The sequence below is a fragment of the Lampetra fluviatilis genome, chromosome 30 (assembly GCF_964198595.1).
Source record: "Lampetra fluviatilis chromosome 30, kcLamFluv1.1, whole genome shotgun sequence".
In the NCBI taxonomy this organism is placed as follows: domain Eukaryota; kingdom Metazoa; phylum Chordata; class Hyperoartia; order Petromyzontiformes; family Petromyzontidae; genus Lampetra; species Lampetra fluviatilis.
The window spans coordinates 293,832-309,103 of NC_136304.1; the positions used below are offsets into that span (position 1 = coordinate 293,832).

A 15,272-nucleotide genomic window follows, 5' to 3' on the forward strand; every position below is an offset into this window, starting at 1 on the left:
GTGGGAATACCAGTTGTACTGCAACAGGTGGGAATACCAGTTGTACTGCAACAGGTGGGAATACCAGTTGTACTGCAACAGGTGGGAATACCCACATTTGCCCCATGTGACTAATTGTCGTGTGCCAATGAATGCTGCTGGGTCGACAAAGGCGCAGCAGCGGTGGGGGTGTGGGCGGTGTGGATTTAACAAAAACCTGCAATGTTGTTTTAAACCCCCGTTTAAAAAACAAAAACTTGCATCTTAAAAATAAAACACTTTTATAGCAAGTTAAAGAAATGAAAGGAGTGACACGCACATCGGTCGTGCGCTGTCATCGCGTCAAGTGAATTCCCACCTCGTGTATTCAACCACGAGACGGGCATCTTAATTCTCGAGCATAACGACACGCTCCTCATTCTCCCGTGGCAGGAGCACATATACAAGCTGATGAAGAGTGACAGCTACGCGCGGTTCCTTCGCTCCAGCGTTTACCAGGAGCTTCTGCAAGCCAAGAAGAAGGTAAACACCACCACTGCCGTTGCTCTCGCAGCTGTAGAACATTTTACTATCACGGCGGGGGATTGGTTGTCAATTAAAACATAAAAATGGACACCATGCGGAAACATTATTAATTGATACTTGCAAATTGTTTATACAGAGCAGTGCACCTCCAGAAACTGTGATATCTTAGTCCACCAAGATGGCATGGGAATGGGCCCGAATGCGATTGAGAGTGGACAACTGTACTCTTTGGTTTTATTCGGTAAAGTCACGTAGGTAAAATATTCTATTAAAATGAAAACAACTAAATTAAATTACGACGTTTCGGGCGCAACACAAGCGTCCGTCATCAGGTGGGGACAAACACAGCGAAGACAGTTGCTGAAATATGTCAAAGAGATAGATGGCTCTAACACGGGTTTATATAGCTGAGGAGGGTGGGGGGGAACGAGGGCAGGGTGAGTATGGGGGCGGGGCGTGGGCTGGGGGAGCCAATCCCAAAGCTGGGAGAACCCGGAGGAAACCGGCGCAGAACAGGGGGTACCACTGGCTGACTCCACACAGAGAGGCTCCCGCTTGAGGAATCGAGCCCAGGGGCTTCTAGCTATGAGAATACACAAGCGTGATGACCACCACCGCGCTGCCACCAAGATGTAGCAGGCGATTAGAAGAAGCACAGCACACTGGGCTTGGGATTGTGGAGGAAGGGATGGGCAGTTATGGACGCAGCTCAATCACCACTGAAATATATTTTTTACCTTGATTTTTATTTTACCAGGTAAGGCCCATTGAGTTATGTAGCTCCTTTTCAGAAGCAACCTGGCCACAAAGCATAGCTCAACAAAGTGGATTATGTGTACATTTATATCAGGCAAATACTGCTATAAATACGCATGTTTCCAAATGTGGGGGGAAAAACTCGAGGACCCGGAGACAAATGAATACGACCAAGGGGAGAACATGCAAACTCCAAATATACCAGCATCAAGGTCGGGATCGAACCCACGACCTCCTGTATACCAGGCGAGGTAGTTAACGTCTTGTCAACGTCGCACCCTGAAGCCAAGCACCATCACATTGCAGATCCTAACAGCTACTCTACCGCTCCCCACACACACAACACAGGCTGTGAAAATGTTGTTCACATTCGACGCGTGAAAATCCGCGCTGGGAACAACTCGCCTGTTGGCACGATGCCCGGCTAATTTTTGACATGTGCCACTTGCCTCGCTGCTGCTGCTGCTGCCATTCTCGCTTCCTCGTCTTTGTTTTCACGTTAAGTTTGACTTTGAGCAAGACCACCGAACTTCGTTTGAGAAAATCACCCAAGCGGTGACGAGTGGGACAAGGCTCGGTCCGCTTCATACTCTTCACCCCACGTGGGCTGGGGAGGCGTGCAAATACAATTACCCGTTCATGCAATGCGTGCCGCTGTGCCACTTGGGACGTTCTGTATTATATATATTTTAAAAGTATATATTTAGCATTTATATTCACAAGCAAGCAGGCTTAGGTGTAAGCCACATTCACACTTACCAACAGGAAGTGATGTCACTTCTGTTCTTTTCCACTTCAGGGTTCCGCTGCGGTCTACTTTGTGCATGAGACAAAATTCGAAGCTTTTCTGTAAATCCCCGGCTTCTGAAGAAATGCACCGCGCCAGATTCCACGCCCAATAACTATTTTCAAGGGTCCCTGGCCTAATTAGAAACTAAAAATCAATGTTGCAACACTTTTGACCTGTTCTTTGACCCTGCAAACACCTGAAATAATAGTTTCGTGTGAAATCGGATAGGGGACACCGGTAGACGACATCACGTCGGTTATTGTTTATTTATAGACTATAGACCGAGTATAAGGTCACACACGTGCACGCTCGCACACCGTTAAATCTCACACTCGCAATGCCATGATTGACACTGTTATCCTTCCAACTGAGTTGAACTGAAGTCACATGGCACTTCTCAGTATATTTAGTAAGCAAGTAATTATGCATTGATTCACCAATCAAAATCAAATCTTATGTTCACGACACATGTATCTGATCATGCGTGTAAGATTTTATTAGTTATGATTTACACAAAATATATGCACATAGCATGGAGCGTGGGCGCATTGGTTTCACGCATTGCGCTGTGAACTCAGTAAGATGAGTTCGAATTCTGGCCACGGCTAATATCAGTTGGGCGCCGTGGTGGCGAGATGTTAACCACCTCGCCTGGTATACAGGAGGTCGTGAGTTCGAGCGTGACGCCTGCTGTATATTTGGAGTTTACATGTTTCTCTCCCCGTGGTCACGTGGATTTTTCTTCGGGTTAATTTGCGACAGAATCGTTACGTGAGCAATACGATCATATTCATTCCCATGTAGTCCGCTCGACAACATCAACAACCAAACAAATACACAAAAACATTCGTACATTCACGGCCGACTTTCCAGCAAGAAAAATAGCTAAAAACCCTGTTGGTAACTGAAACAGCGTTAAGGCAAAGGGCGTGAAGATTTTAAATGAAACAGAGTAAAATGTGGATACCGGAACTGACTTGGCATTTTTATTTGAAAGCTCGCGACGTCATTCAGACCGCAATCAAACAACTGACTGAGACTTGGGGAACGCTTTTCTGTGTTTATGCAGCGCCACGAAGCGCAGTGCAAGTGCGCATCCCGTTCATTGAACCTGCTCCTTCTCTTGTTTTTAAAGACAACGACACGATTCCTCTCTTTGTCCTAGGACTGGCTTGCTCCTCGCTCGTGGTCTCACGAGTTTTTGCCCTTGGTTCCGTGATGTGTTGAGAGCCTCAATAATGCATGCTGGCAGGCGCGTGTTGCCGGAGAAAGATGTTAAGTCATGCGTACGGCCGATTGGATGTGACAGATTTCCCGACAGGCTGAATTTCACCCATTCCTGGTGTTTCTTGACTAATTCTCTTTGCCAACGAATGAATTGATGTTATTTATGACTTCACCTATATATATATATTGACGTGCGTGTGTAGGTGCGCATGTGTGTATGTATTTATCTTGTCCTTGATCAAAATACCTGGAGTGCACCAGATTCTCGTCATAATTCGGAAACTAAGCATGAGGAAACAGGTGCTGTGGGCTTCTGCTGGACCACGTGGTGAGCAGAGGGCAATGCAGCAAAATCCATTGTTGTACTGCACTGTTCTCAATCTATACTCCCTACCTTCACCAGCCTACACTGGCCGGCATGGTGAAGTGTGGTCAAATAATCACTGCCACCTGTACAGCGTGGGGAGGCCCTCATCCAGGAGTAGATTAACAAAGAGCTAATACATGGACGTTAATCTGTCTATCTAGTACCGACCTTAGCTGTCTATCTTTGCCATCTCTCTGTCTGTTTGGCTGCCTGCCTTACTACGCGCCTCTGACTTGGTCGATTACCACCTGCACTTATTATTATGACTCCTACCTGTATCTGTCTGCCTGCACATCCATTCAATCAGTCTTCCCGTCACTGTATCCATCCTCTTAAAATAAAATGTTGCCGCTTGAGTGACTGTGCGTAGCTAATGCAAAGAGTAGGAAAGGGCAGAACTGACATGTCAGCCAAACAAGCTTCTCTGGATTAGAAGTTTTCTACCTATTTATTTATTTATTTACATGAGACATAGGTTTTAAGTAGACCAGCAGGGTTTGTAGTCTGGAGCAGTGATGTGAAATTCAATCAGTTCAGAGCTAAATAGGTCAGAGCATGGAATAGAAATTCCTCTTGCTAATGCACCTATTCATCTTATTCAATTTAATGTACGCGTGTCTTCTTTTTTACAAGATTCACCAGAGTGCAAGGGCTCGCAATATAGCATCTCGCTTGATTAAAATTATTAGCATTTGAAAAAAGATAATTCACCATTACACCCGAAGCATCACGCTTAAACACGGTCTCGTTTAAATACGCGATGGCCATGTTATCCGTGGTGACCTCTCGACCTTCACCTGTCAGTACCAACAATGTCCCGTCGGTCTCATTGCGGTCTTGCGAGAGTCATTTAAAAATGCGTTATTACGGCGGCGACGACGACGGCGACGTCATCACCTCCACCTTGCTACAGTTCCTCGAGCCCCACAGTCAAACAGACGCAGGGCTCTGCACCCCCTCGGGGCCCACATTAGTCACCAGGTGAGGCTGGTGCAAGGGGAAGGATACCAGATGGCAATTATATTTATTTATATTTAGCACCAAGCGATGGGTTTTTTTCGAGAATGTTTTAATTGCTAATTTAAATAAAGGCCAGCCTTATCCATATATTATATTTATGCTATTCACCAGGTTTTTAAATGTATTTGTCTAACTGTATAATATTGTCATTTGCATACAAAATTCAGTATCATTTGTCAGTCCCTTGGTAACAAAATTTCAGCTTGGGACACAATCACACAAAATTACGTTTAGCAAAGGCATTTTTGGTCTTACATCTTTACAAAAAGCATTCCTCTTATCACTGTGGACAGTGAGTTTCCCAGGTCTATCACCATGTACAGCATTTGAAAAGTAAATTTTCATCATCACTCATGTTCTACACATTGATAATTGAAGGCCTATCCATGTCCTCACTGATCACAATCAATATGATCTCATCTCAGCGGTCATCCACTCTGACATGAGTGCATATAGACGTGGTTTGCTTCTACCACGATTCGTAAAATCGCCTCCGAGTTGCAGGTGCTAAGGACGCAGCTCAACGACCCAACGCAAAGGGCATCTCGTGGAGTGGATGAGGGTAGAGTGAAGGGGACGCTCGGGTCAGCTTGAGTGGCAGTCCGAGTGTAAAGGTGTGCCTCTTTATCGAAATGTCAAACCCGCGTCATTGCACAGAGCTAATTATTCTCGAACATCTTTGTTTTGCAGGGGAAATCCTTGACCTCCAAGAGACTCACCAGCCTGGTGCAGTCGTCCTGATTAAAACAATGTACCCCCCTCCCCCCCCCCCCTCGGAAGCGGGGAGAGTCACCGTGCTCCAAACGCCTCCCACACCGTCGTCTCAAGAAGCACCAGCCTCTCAACAGGAGCGGTCGAAGACCGACTTTACAAAACTTTTCACGAATTAATAATCACGGTGTCCGATTTCTGTGAGAATGGTCGGTAATGAAATGTGGACATCGTTGAGCTCTTGGGACCAGGTTTTGCAAGACCAAGTTTTCTGCACTAACGGGGGGGGGGGGGGGGTGGTTAACAGAGCACGTGGTGCCCTTGAAGAGACTGGCTCTTAATACGCAAATTCCATTCCACTTAAACTCACTCTGGTCTATACGTCAATGTCAAGCAATTATTTAAAGCCTTTACCAGAAGCTCTCGACTTGATGGTAAATTAGTGGATGTGCAGCATGTACCAGTTAGCAGGCACGCCGAAATGCGCCGAGTGTTGGAAGAACCATTGCGGGGAGTTTGTCAGATTCAGTAGCTTAACGAAACCCTACAATGGATCTGCTCACCTCCGTGACTGAGTTCGTCGGCACACATGCACGCCCCAGGAACAAACGATGCGAAGACTTCGTTGTAACGGAGTTTTCCTGCGGGACATCCCGCCGTGATGGTGAACGTGGCGTGAGTTTGCAAATGAAAGCCCTTTTCTCGTTTTCAGCTGTTCGGGTTTCGTATCTGCCGGATGTTGACGAATTCCCAGTCGATATTGGTCGGGTTTAATGCCATAGTCCCGTGTAACAAGTGGGCAGTGGAGAAAACCTAGATTAACAACCCTGCTCTGCGATCATTAGGTTTTGATTTTATTTATATTTTCAACAAAGCAAAGGTAGAAACACAGAACAGGTATACAAGCGACCACTACGTACGGTTTAGACGAATGGCAACAGTCGGCTGTGTTATATTCCAGCGGTCGACTTGGATGCAACACACGTCATCCATTCTTCCCCTGTACGCATCTACAGTACATCAGACGTGTCCTCCCTTGCCAAACATTCCGAGACCTCTCCCTGGAGAGGTCACCTCAGAGGGAGTACAGAACCACGTGGATGCAACCACAACGAGAGCGTTCCAGCGTGCGGCGCCGTTCGTCTGGGAGGAGGCGTGCAGCCCTGACGCCCGGTCAAGGCACCCCCTCGACTTCTTGGTTTTGGTGTCTGTAACGAGGCTGCTGTTGTGCATCATGTCACCGGCCACCCACCGAGCGATTGGTCTGGCCGTCCCCAGGGGCTGGAGACAAGCACGTCACCTCGCTCTCTTGATCTAAATCTTCAACAGCAGTGTGTTTTTCACATTTGTATTTCAGTGGCAATATTGAAACAAGTAAACACTTCTCACTATTGCAAAATGGAAATGGGAAGTGTATATGCCAATGCGGCAAATTCAAACAGTTGGCTCCAAATGTTATAAATCCATGTCTGGCTTTTGCAGTTCCTTCATTTAGTGCCGAGCCAGGCAGCAGCAGCAGCAGGAGCGTCCTCGGACCCGCCGCCCGGCTTGGTTAGCGGACGTGGTCTTCAGACAACGTGTGTCGCGGTCTGTCTTGCACCACAGCAGCTCAAGGTCGGTTCGTAACGTCAGACCCACAGGGGGCCTTGGCCTGGTCACAGACTGTTGAGCAGGGCTTAATTCTAGATTTTCTTCAGTCATTCAGCACCGATTCCCTGCTAATCGTCAACGCTCTGTGTTGATTGTATTCACACAGCAGCCAGAGCAAGATCATCTTCCTACCTATACTTACACAGCTCGTCGCTGAACATCTGCCAACACGATATCACAGAGCTGGTTTAAAAAAAGGTGTTAAATTGTACAATGTACATTTTTAATATTCGGTGGATAAAATTAGTAAAGTGTATAAAGTGAAAATATTTATTTGAGATGTTTCTGCTGTTGAGGTTTTTACACGAGCTTTTAAAGCGGCGAGACAATGAATGAGCGAATGTTTGGGAAATGTTCTGTAGTCGAAGGCTATGCAACAAGAAATTGCGCATGTTTTGTTGCTACTGCTTGTTTTAACACTAAAATGAGTGAACCTTACAACATGGCACGTAGGAGGAATACCATGTAAACACAGACCTCACCCTCATCACCATCTGTACATTAAAGATTTACAAAGTCGCTGCTTTTTATGTCAGCTGTGGGTGTTGACTTAGTGCAAGCTAGCCCAGATCGGCTGCCCATTAGTGCAGACTATCCCAGATCTGCTGCCCATTGTTCGTGCAGGCAAGCCCAGATCTGCTGCCCATTGTTAGTTGAGAGAACCCCCACTTAAAGTGACTTCAGCAGTGGTTATGTAGTGTTCTCTTCTTGGGCCGTTCCCCAATGTGATGCGGTGCTCTGTTGGCTGTGAGAATTCCATAAATAGGTTTATTCACCTCATGACATAACATCCATGGGCCGATTGGAATAAAGTCGGTCATAAAATATAAGATGATGTATCTACCAACGGGCACCAATTAGCAAACTCCTGCACCATGGTAGACATGACAATCTGTGCAGAGGTGATGCGCAAAGGGGGTTGAGAGCCTGTGTAAAGTGAGGAGGGCACATTACATGCAAATGAAAGAGGAAATAGACACGAATTTTTTTTTTAAAGTCATGCTCAGGGCAAATGGAAATCCGCATCAGCACTGACTCCACATACAACAAATGGATCGTCGCTGTAATAAGCCGAAGTTAAAATGAAACACGCAGTGAAAAGAGCGCACGGGAGGCTGCTGTTCCAAACAGCCGCTCGCATGAGCTGCCACGGTGTTGTGCTGCCACGTTGTTGTGCTGCCACGTTGATGTGCTGCCTGCGTGCCATGAGCCTCAGTCCAGATCGCCCCCATTGACTGCAGTGTGCAGGTCATTGTGGTGCACATTCGTGAAGCGTCATGTCTCCTGCTGGGATCCATGCCTTCAAGTTTATTGAGAACTCCAGATACCAGGATAGTCCCGTTTGCAAGAGTGACCTGAGGCATTAGTCCACCAGTAGGGGGCGATTATTGGTATGTATAATCCCAATTGAGCATTTTGTGGGATTTTTTTTAATTTGGCAAATTTGGACCGTGATACCGACACGCAATGGCCTACTCTTGCAAATGCCATAATTGGATCTTTAACATCCACTTTGATTATGGTTACAACCACAGTAATAACCAGGGCGGCCGCTAGATTCGAATGTGGTTGAGGGGGCCCGGTTAGTGAGGCGCGGTTCACTTACGTGGCCATTTGGCGTCTCTCGTGAATGCTCAAACGTACTGTACCGACACTAATAATTAGAAATAAGAAAACATTACGTGCAAGTAATACTCCCTTTGATGCTATTTATTACTTGATTTTCTGTGAGACACTTCCTCTGATGCGTTATTCTTCGTAGTGTAATTAATTTTGAAGCAGGAGGCCTTACTTTTTAATTATTTATCAGTGGACTGATGCACGCGAATGTACAGCGTTGAATCGGCAACCGTAGATAAAGAACACGAATTCCCACATTCTGTAGTTGATGGAACATTGTCGAAAGCTACGGCCACCACCACCCACACGTAGTCTCTCCCCCACCTCTTGTTCCACCGTGATTGCTATCACTGCTCCTGCATTCATATTACAGTACTATATTGAATGTGTGGTGAATTTTCTAGGTCTCAAATCCTATGTAAATAAATAATGTTATGAAACAACGTAGACATCATGTAGAAAATGTACTTAATCAATTATTTATATGTTCTTGCACTCCCTTTTTGGTAATTTATGACAAAGTCAATAGTCAAGTCAACATTCTCCCCGCTCCAGTGAGCTTGGGACATTCATCATCTCTCTCAGCAGCCTTGAGCCAATGTCAGATATTGTATATTGCCAAAGCAGGATCCAGGCATATACCAATTGTGCTCCTTCAGTCAGATCAGGGCTGCCACTTCTGAGGCAAAAAAACAGAGCTTAAAAGTCAAAGTCAAAGTTATTTATTGCCCTGAATGTCCACTGTTTACTACCCTGAGCCAGTGATTGAAATGCAACATTGCTATGGTGGGGGCGAGTCTATCCACAGTACAACCACTGTTGTCGACTTCCTTACAAAGTGGTACTTATTTACATTACTTCGGAGGGATCATGAGCTGAGGTACTCGGGGATTCCACGGTGAATTGAAGCACCTTTAATGGCCGTAGGGATAACGTGATCCTAGTACATTTAGTATCACGCACCTCGAGACGCTGTTAATCAAGGAATTGAAGCGTAATTCCATCCTTCCAGGTGATTTCTCCTCTATCTCTCTTACCAAGATACCAAAGGGCACTCCATCTCGTACTCCCTTCAATTAAGAGTATTCATTCAATATAAGGAGCTCAGTCAGATATATGTGCGAATCAGAAGTTTGCTCAGCTACTGTTATAACCAGGTTGAAGACATCAACGCACTACTCTTGAAAAAATGGTTTAATCACCGTTGGCTGCTCGATTCGAACCCATGATCTCGACAGTGTTGACTCTGTGCTCTTACCCAAGAAGGGGTTCGTTGGCTTTCTCGTTGTGAATATTATTTTGTTTGTTTCCCATTAATTAACTAAAGCACCTGTATTCGTGTGAGGGAGGAAGCTTGTTTTAGAAGGGCGGTCTCACATGATGCTTTGTCTTCGGCTTGTTTTTGCAGAGTACTTTGACCCATGGATGAGAACGCAAAAGAGTGCGTAACAAAGCACTTGATAGCAGACACAAGGTTGAGACCTTCTATCATGTGACAACGTGGAAACTACTCCCAATTATTGAGCGGCACTATATTCAATCAATAGATGCCTTTTTACGTGGGTTTCCCCCAAGCTATGGTATCAATTCCTCACACTTATTATTTAAATACCCTGCGTAAAAGTACCGAATATACCATGCTCAATGTGATCATATGTACATCTATATGCCCACACTCGTATATGAGAACCACAGTACTGTAGTGTTATGTATGTGCAGAGGATAAATGTATTCAGCCTATATGATGTGGTATGTTATCATACACCTGGCAAATGCAATACTACCTTGTGAGTTTGACTCCAAAGGGTCATTGGCACAGAAGCACACGTGTAACTGTATATCTGTATGTGTAAACACAATGTATAGTTTGATGGGGCAATAAAAGGCAACACTTCAGTGAATAAAGCTGAAGTCACTCAGCCAAAGTGTCGCTACCGTCTCTTTTGCTAATTGAAGACAAAGGCCCCCATATGGCCTTCAATCGGCTGTTTGGGTGAGTGCTGTTAGCGAGCACGTTATTAAGGTTGTCATGGCACACGAGGGGGTTGGTGGCCAGCACCCCAGTGATGATGTTTTTACACACCACACCAGGTGCTCATTTAAGGCTGAGTTGACCTAGATGAGGCCCGGGACCAGTTCCGATATGTTTGTCACCGATGATGGCCGTGAGCAGGAATCGACCTGGGGCGGCCCGGTTCGTCGTGCATTGCGCTAACCTTACGCTACCGCTCCCCATAATATCACGCATTATAAAATTGTTTGCTAATACCACACACTGCATGCAAATACCGTATCCTGCTGTGTGTGAACATTAGGCAGATGACAGATTAAGAAAGCGCATCATATTTAGGTGATGTGCCCTCGTGCTTTAGAGGCTATGTATCTCCTCTGGGCATGCAGTTCTGGCAGCTACACTCAGTACCCCATTCGTTCTTAAGTATCACCTCGTGTCACCTGGACATTCACCTTTCGCATACACCACGGTGCACTTTTAGATTTTAGAGGACAGATCTTTTTAAAACACATTTTTTCCAAAACTATATTTAGTTTTCAATTCAGGATTTGTATTGTACATTCAAACTAATCTCAACTGTGACCTTATTACCCATTATCCGTAGGAGCTTTAGGATCTGTAAAAACTCAAATAACAGTATCTGCAATTATCTGAAAGTATTGTCCAAACCATTGAAAATCTACTTCCTATTATCCGTGATTTTTTTGCAAAAAAGTGGAGTTTGAAAGCAAATTTATCCCATCATCCACAAATGTTTCATGGTTAGGTTAAGTGTCTTTGTAGATATAATTCCCAAAGATGGATCTGCAATGTTCGTCCCCCACATTGCCGAGTTTTCTATTGTGTTATGATTTATGTGGGTGAAAACACACACATGGTTTATATGATACAATTTCACGAGACATGTACTGCAGTTGATTTAACCGTTGTAAGGGTGGCAGAGTGACGTAGTGGTAACCCGTGTCCCTCACTGCTAGAAGCCCCTGGGTTAGAGTCCCGACTCGGGCACCTTTCTGCGTGGAGTTTGTATCTTCTCCCCCTGTTCTGAAAAGGTCTCCTCCGGGTTCTCCGGTTTCCTCCCATACCGAAAAAGACCAACATACAATATAACTGGTGTTGGCCAACTGGAAAAGACCTGAAAATTACTCAATTGAGTTGATACATAACATCTTCCCCTTCTGTGAATACTTGACAGGACCCTCAACATATTCTTGAGACTCAGGCTTTCTTGGGTAAACACGCAGAATAATAATAATGATACTTATTTGAGGTCTGTGGAGGTGGCTTATAGGCAATCACAATCAAGCAACAACCATTTGTGAATCCACCATCGTGATATTTAGCAAAATTGTGTGATAGTGTGATATTATGGGGATCGGTAGTCTTAATGGTCAATGCAATATTTGCCAATCTATTACTGGATAAGGCCTCAGGGCCTCTTCATACCGTGCAGGTTGTGGGCGTTATATGGACACTCTCACCATGCTCGTCATTACAGTTTGGTAAAGGTGAGGAGCATCGAAGTTGGACCATTGTAAAGATCATCAGTGAATATTGGTGCACTACCCTCTGCTGACAATGCACTGGTGCAAAATCACATTGGACCTAATGACTAAAGCAAAATGCTTTTGTACTTGTGGTATAAGAAAACCATTTGCACACTGTGGTGATATCACCAGAATCATCCATGCGTTATTGGTCAACCGAAGACAAACCTTTGCCTGTGTCTTCTCGTTCCCTTTTGGTTATGGCTTTGAGTAAGGATTCAAGGTGCGCTTAATCAGAATGATTCGCTCGGGTTATTTCAATTACCATTGTATATTCAGTTTTGAAAATAAACATAAATTCAATCACATGCCCAATATATAGTTTGTGTAAATAGACAAAGGTTTCCCTCAGAGCCTCAACAGACTATTCGGCCCAGTTCTGTAAACGAGCATGGAGGCTGGCACGGTACACGAGGGGGTGGGGGATCTGCACCACCCCCGACCGCCTTTATCTCCCCAGATTGTTGATGTTTTACACACCGCACCAAGTATTCATTTGAGGCCGAGTCGACCTAGGGTAGGCCCAGGACCGGTTCAGATAATCGTCACTGGTGCTGACCGTGAGCGGGAATCGAACTCAGGTCGCCGGGTTCGTATGGCAGTGCGCTAACCACTACACTACCGCTCCCCATGGATGTTGTGTTTGCGTTGATATCCCAAGCACAATTCCTTATCCATCGTATTTATCCAGCGAACCTGATACCATTTCTACATTACCCACCCCAAACATATACAGCAGAAGTATCCAGCATATTTTGAATGTTTCCATTGCAAGTCTCGTTCAAATGGTCCCGATTCACAAATGAACCCGATTCACACATGCTAAAGAGTGTGTGCACAGTAGCACAACTGTTATCCGTGGTTGTTCATTCCGATGATTAGACTTTATATGTAAAACATCTACATTATACTGTCTAGTGAATGCAAGAATTCAAAAAATATTAACCTGAAAATAAACAGTTTTCCAATCCTGTACATATAATCGAACTGCAAATCTACGTCTCTATGTAAACATGGTTACCCAGCTTCCCTTTGTAAGAGAGATAATGTACTCGGACTCTTAACCAGGTTTTTTTTTAATGTGAGGACAGTGATTTATGTATGCAATTATATTTGGCATACAACATAAAAGTAGCCAGTTTATTCATCGTACTATTAAAAGCATGGTACCATGGTTATGTATGCGATGTGTTTGAACAATTTACAAAAGCCAGAGGTTGAATCACGGCTTGTTTACATTCCAGTATTATTATCGGATTAAGCAAACGTTTGCATCATTGTGGAGGCAAATATAAAACGTGGCCTTGACAAACACCGACACATTTTTCCACACGCAAAAGAATGCATGGGGCTTTTCCATATTCACAAGCGCAGAGGGAAACAAGGACAACGGGGGAATGAGTATTCTACATTATACAAGGGCGCCGTGTTTGTGTGATGGTTGGAATATTGATGCTCCCAAAGGCATTGATGGTGTCCAAATGCACCCACAGCAGCACAAATGAGGGATGTGTGTTGGTGGGGAGGTGTCAGCTGCAACTGATTGACGAACGCCTCCTCCTCCTCCTCTGCCCCGCAACGAGGCTGATGCGCACTGCTGCCCCCCCCCCCAACTCTCGCAGCGAGGTTGGGGGGGGGCAGCAGTGCGCCTCAGCCTCCCTGTGCTGCTGCGTGGCCACATGCGGGCGTTTTCCGCAGCCGATAATTGCAATTCGTGATTGATTTACGTATTAGGCCATGGACAGTAATTATCTGGCCAAATGTCAGTGGCAGGACGCTCCACGACAAGCCGACAGAGCCAAATGAATTACTTCGTCACCACCGCGTGGCAAACGTGCAAGGCACACAATGTTTGATTTTATTTTACCAGGCGAGGCCCACTGAGCTATGTAGCTCTTTTTCAGAAGCGACCTGGCCACAAATGATAGCTCAACGAAGTGGCTTATCATGTGGAAATGTATCGCAGCCAAATACTCTAAATTCTAGATTTGAAGCTTTCGTGACTGCAAAGATTCATACTCTTAGGTTTTTTCGGTAAAGTCACGTAGGCAAAAAATATATAAAAATAATAGAAATAATAGAAATATTATTTTATTTCTAAAATAATATAAATAATAATAGGAATATTACTATTATTTAATTTGTATTATTATTTATATACATTTTTTATTTTATTTTAATGTTTTACCTACGTGACTTTAATTTCTATTATTATTTCGATTATTTATTATTTATTTTTTACCTACGTGACTTTTATTTCTATTATTATTTCTATTTTTTTTACCTACGTGACTTTACCGAAAAATACTCTAAACGCGTGCTTTCTAAATAAAACCCGGAGGACCCGGAGACAAATCCACGCGACCACTCCAAATATACAGCAGCAGCAGCAACAGCAGGCGTCACAGGGTCGGGATCAACCCAAGACCTCCTGCAGGCCAGGCGAGGGAGTTAACAAGCTCGTAGCCACCGTGGCAGCACCCAACGTCGTTATCAAGCGAGACCTTCGACTTTGCTAATTTTTCTTAATTTCAAGACGCTGGACGCACTTTTACGCGGTGGTCTGTTTGGTTATGTCGGGTGGTGGAGGGGACTTGTAACACAAACGTGACCAGATCATTGCGTGGCCTAATTCCAATCCCCCCCCCCCCCCCCACAAAAAACATAATCATGAAATGCAGATATGCGATTTCCCATAAATATGCTAAATTCCTCTTGATATGCAAATTATGTTGTCAAGGCGCTCTTCTCCCCTCCATCCCAGCTTAAATAGTCGCTCCAAGCCTGGGGCTTGCCATTCAGACTCTGTCTCCTCGACAGACCTGCTCTCCACCTGAGGACGGCTGTTTGCGTTGTGGCCGAAACGTCGTGAGAATTATTTTATTATGTTTAATTTTTATTATTTTATTATTTCCATTCTACGTGACTTTACCGAAAGAACCAAGAAGATGTTCACATCTATTTGTGACATCACAAATCCACATTGAACATTCCAGCGTCCACTAGAGGGCGCTGTAGCAAGGCGGGCGCTGATTGGTCGCCGCGTCGACCACCGACAGCAGCCAA

General features: G+C 44.8%; 1 protein-coding gene across 4 annotated transcripts in view; it reads left to right on the forward strand.

The window, feature by feature from the left end:
• LOC144943092 (regulator of G-protein signaling 7-like) overlaps window positions 1-10,516 on the forward strand; it is an 87,302-nt gene extending 76,786 nt beyond the window's left edge. For 2 of the 4 annotated variants that reach the window (XM_078870253.1, XM_078870254.1), the window contains exons 16-17: window positions 412-501; window positions 5,355-10,516. In XM_078870253.1, coding sequence (XP_078726379.1) covers window positions 412-501; window positions 5,355-5,405 — 141 coding nt within the window. In that variant the 3' untranslated portion in view covers window positions 5,406-10,516. Of the gene's footprint in view, window positions 1-411; window positions 502-1,764; window positions 1,816-2,715; window positions 2,719-5,354 lie in introns of all 4 variants that reach the window. The other 2 variants (XM_078870256.1, XM_078870255.1) reach the window with 2 other exon arrangements.
• The last annotated feature ends 4,756 nt before the right edge of the window (window positions 10,517-15,272 follow it).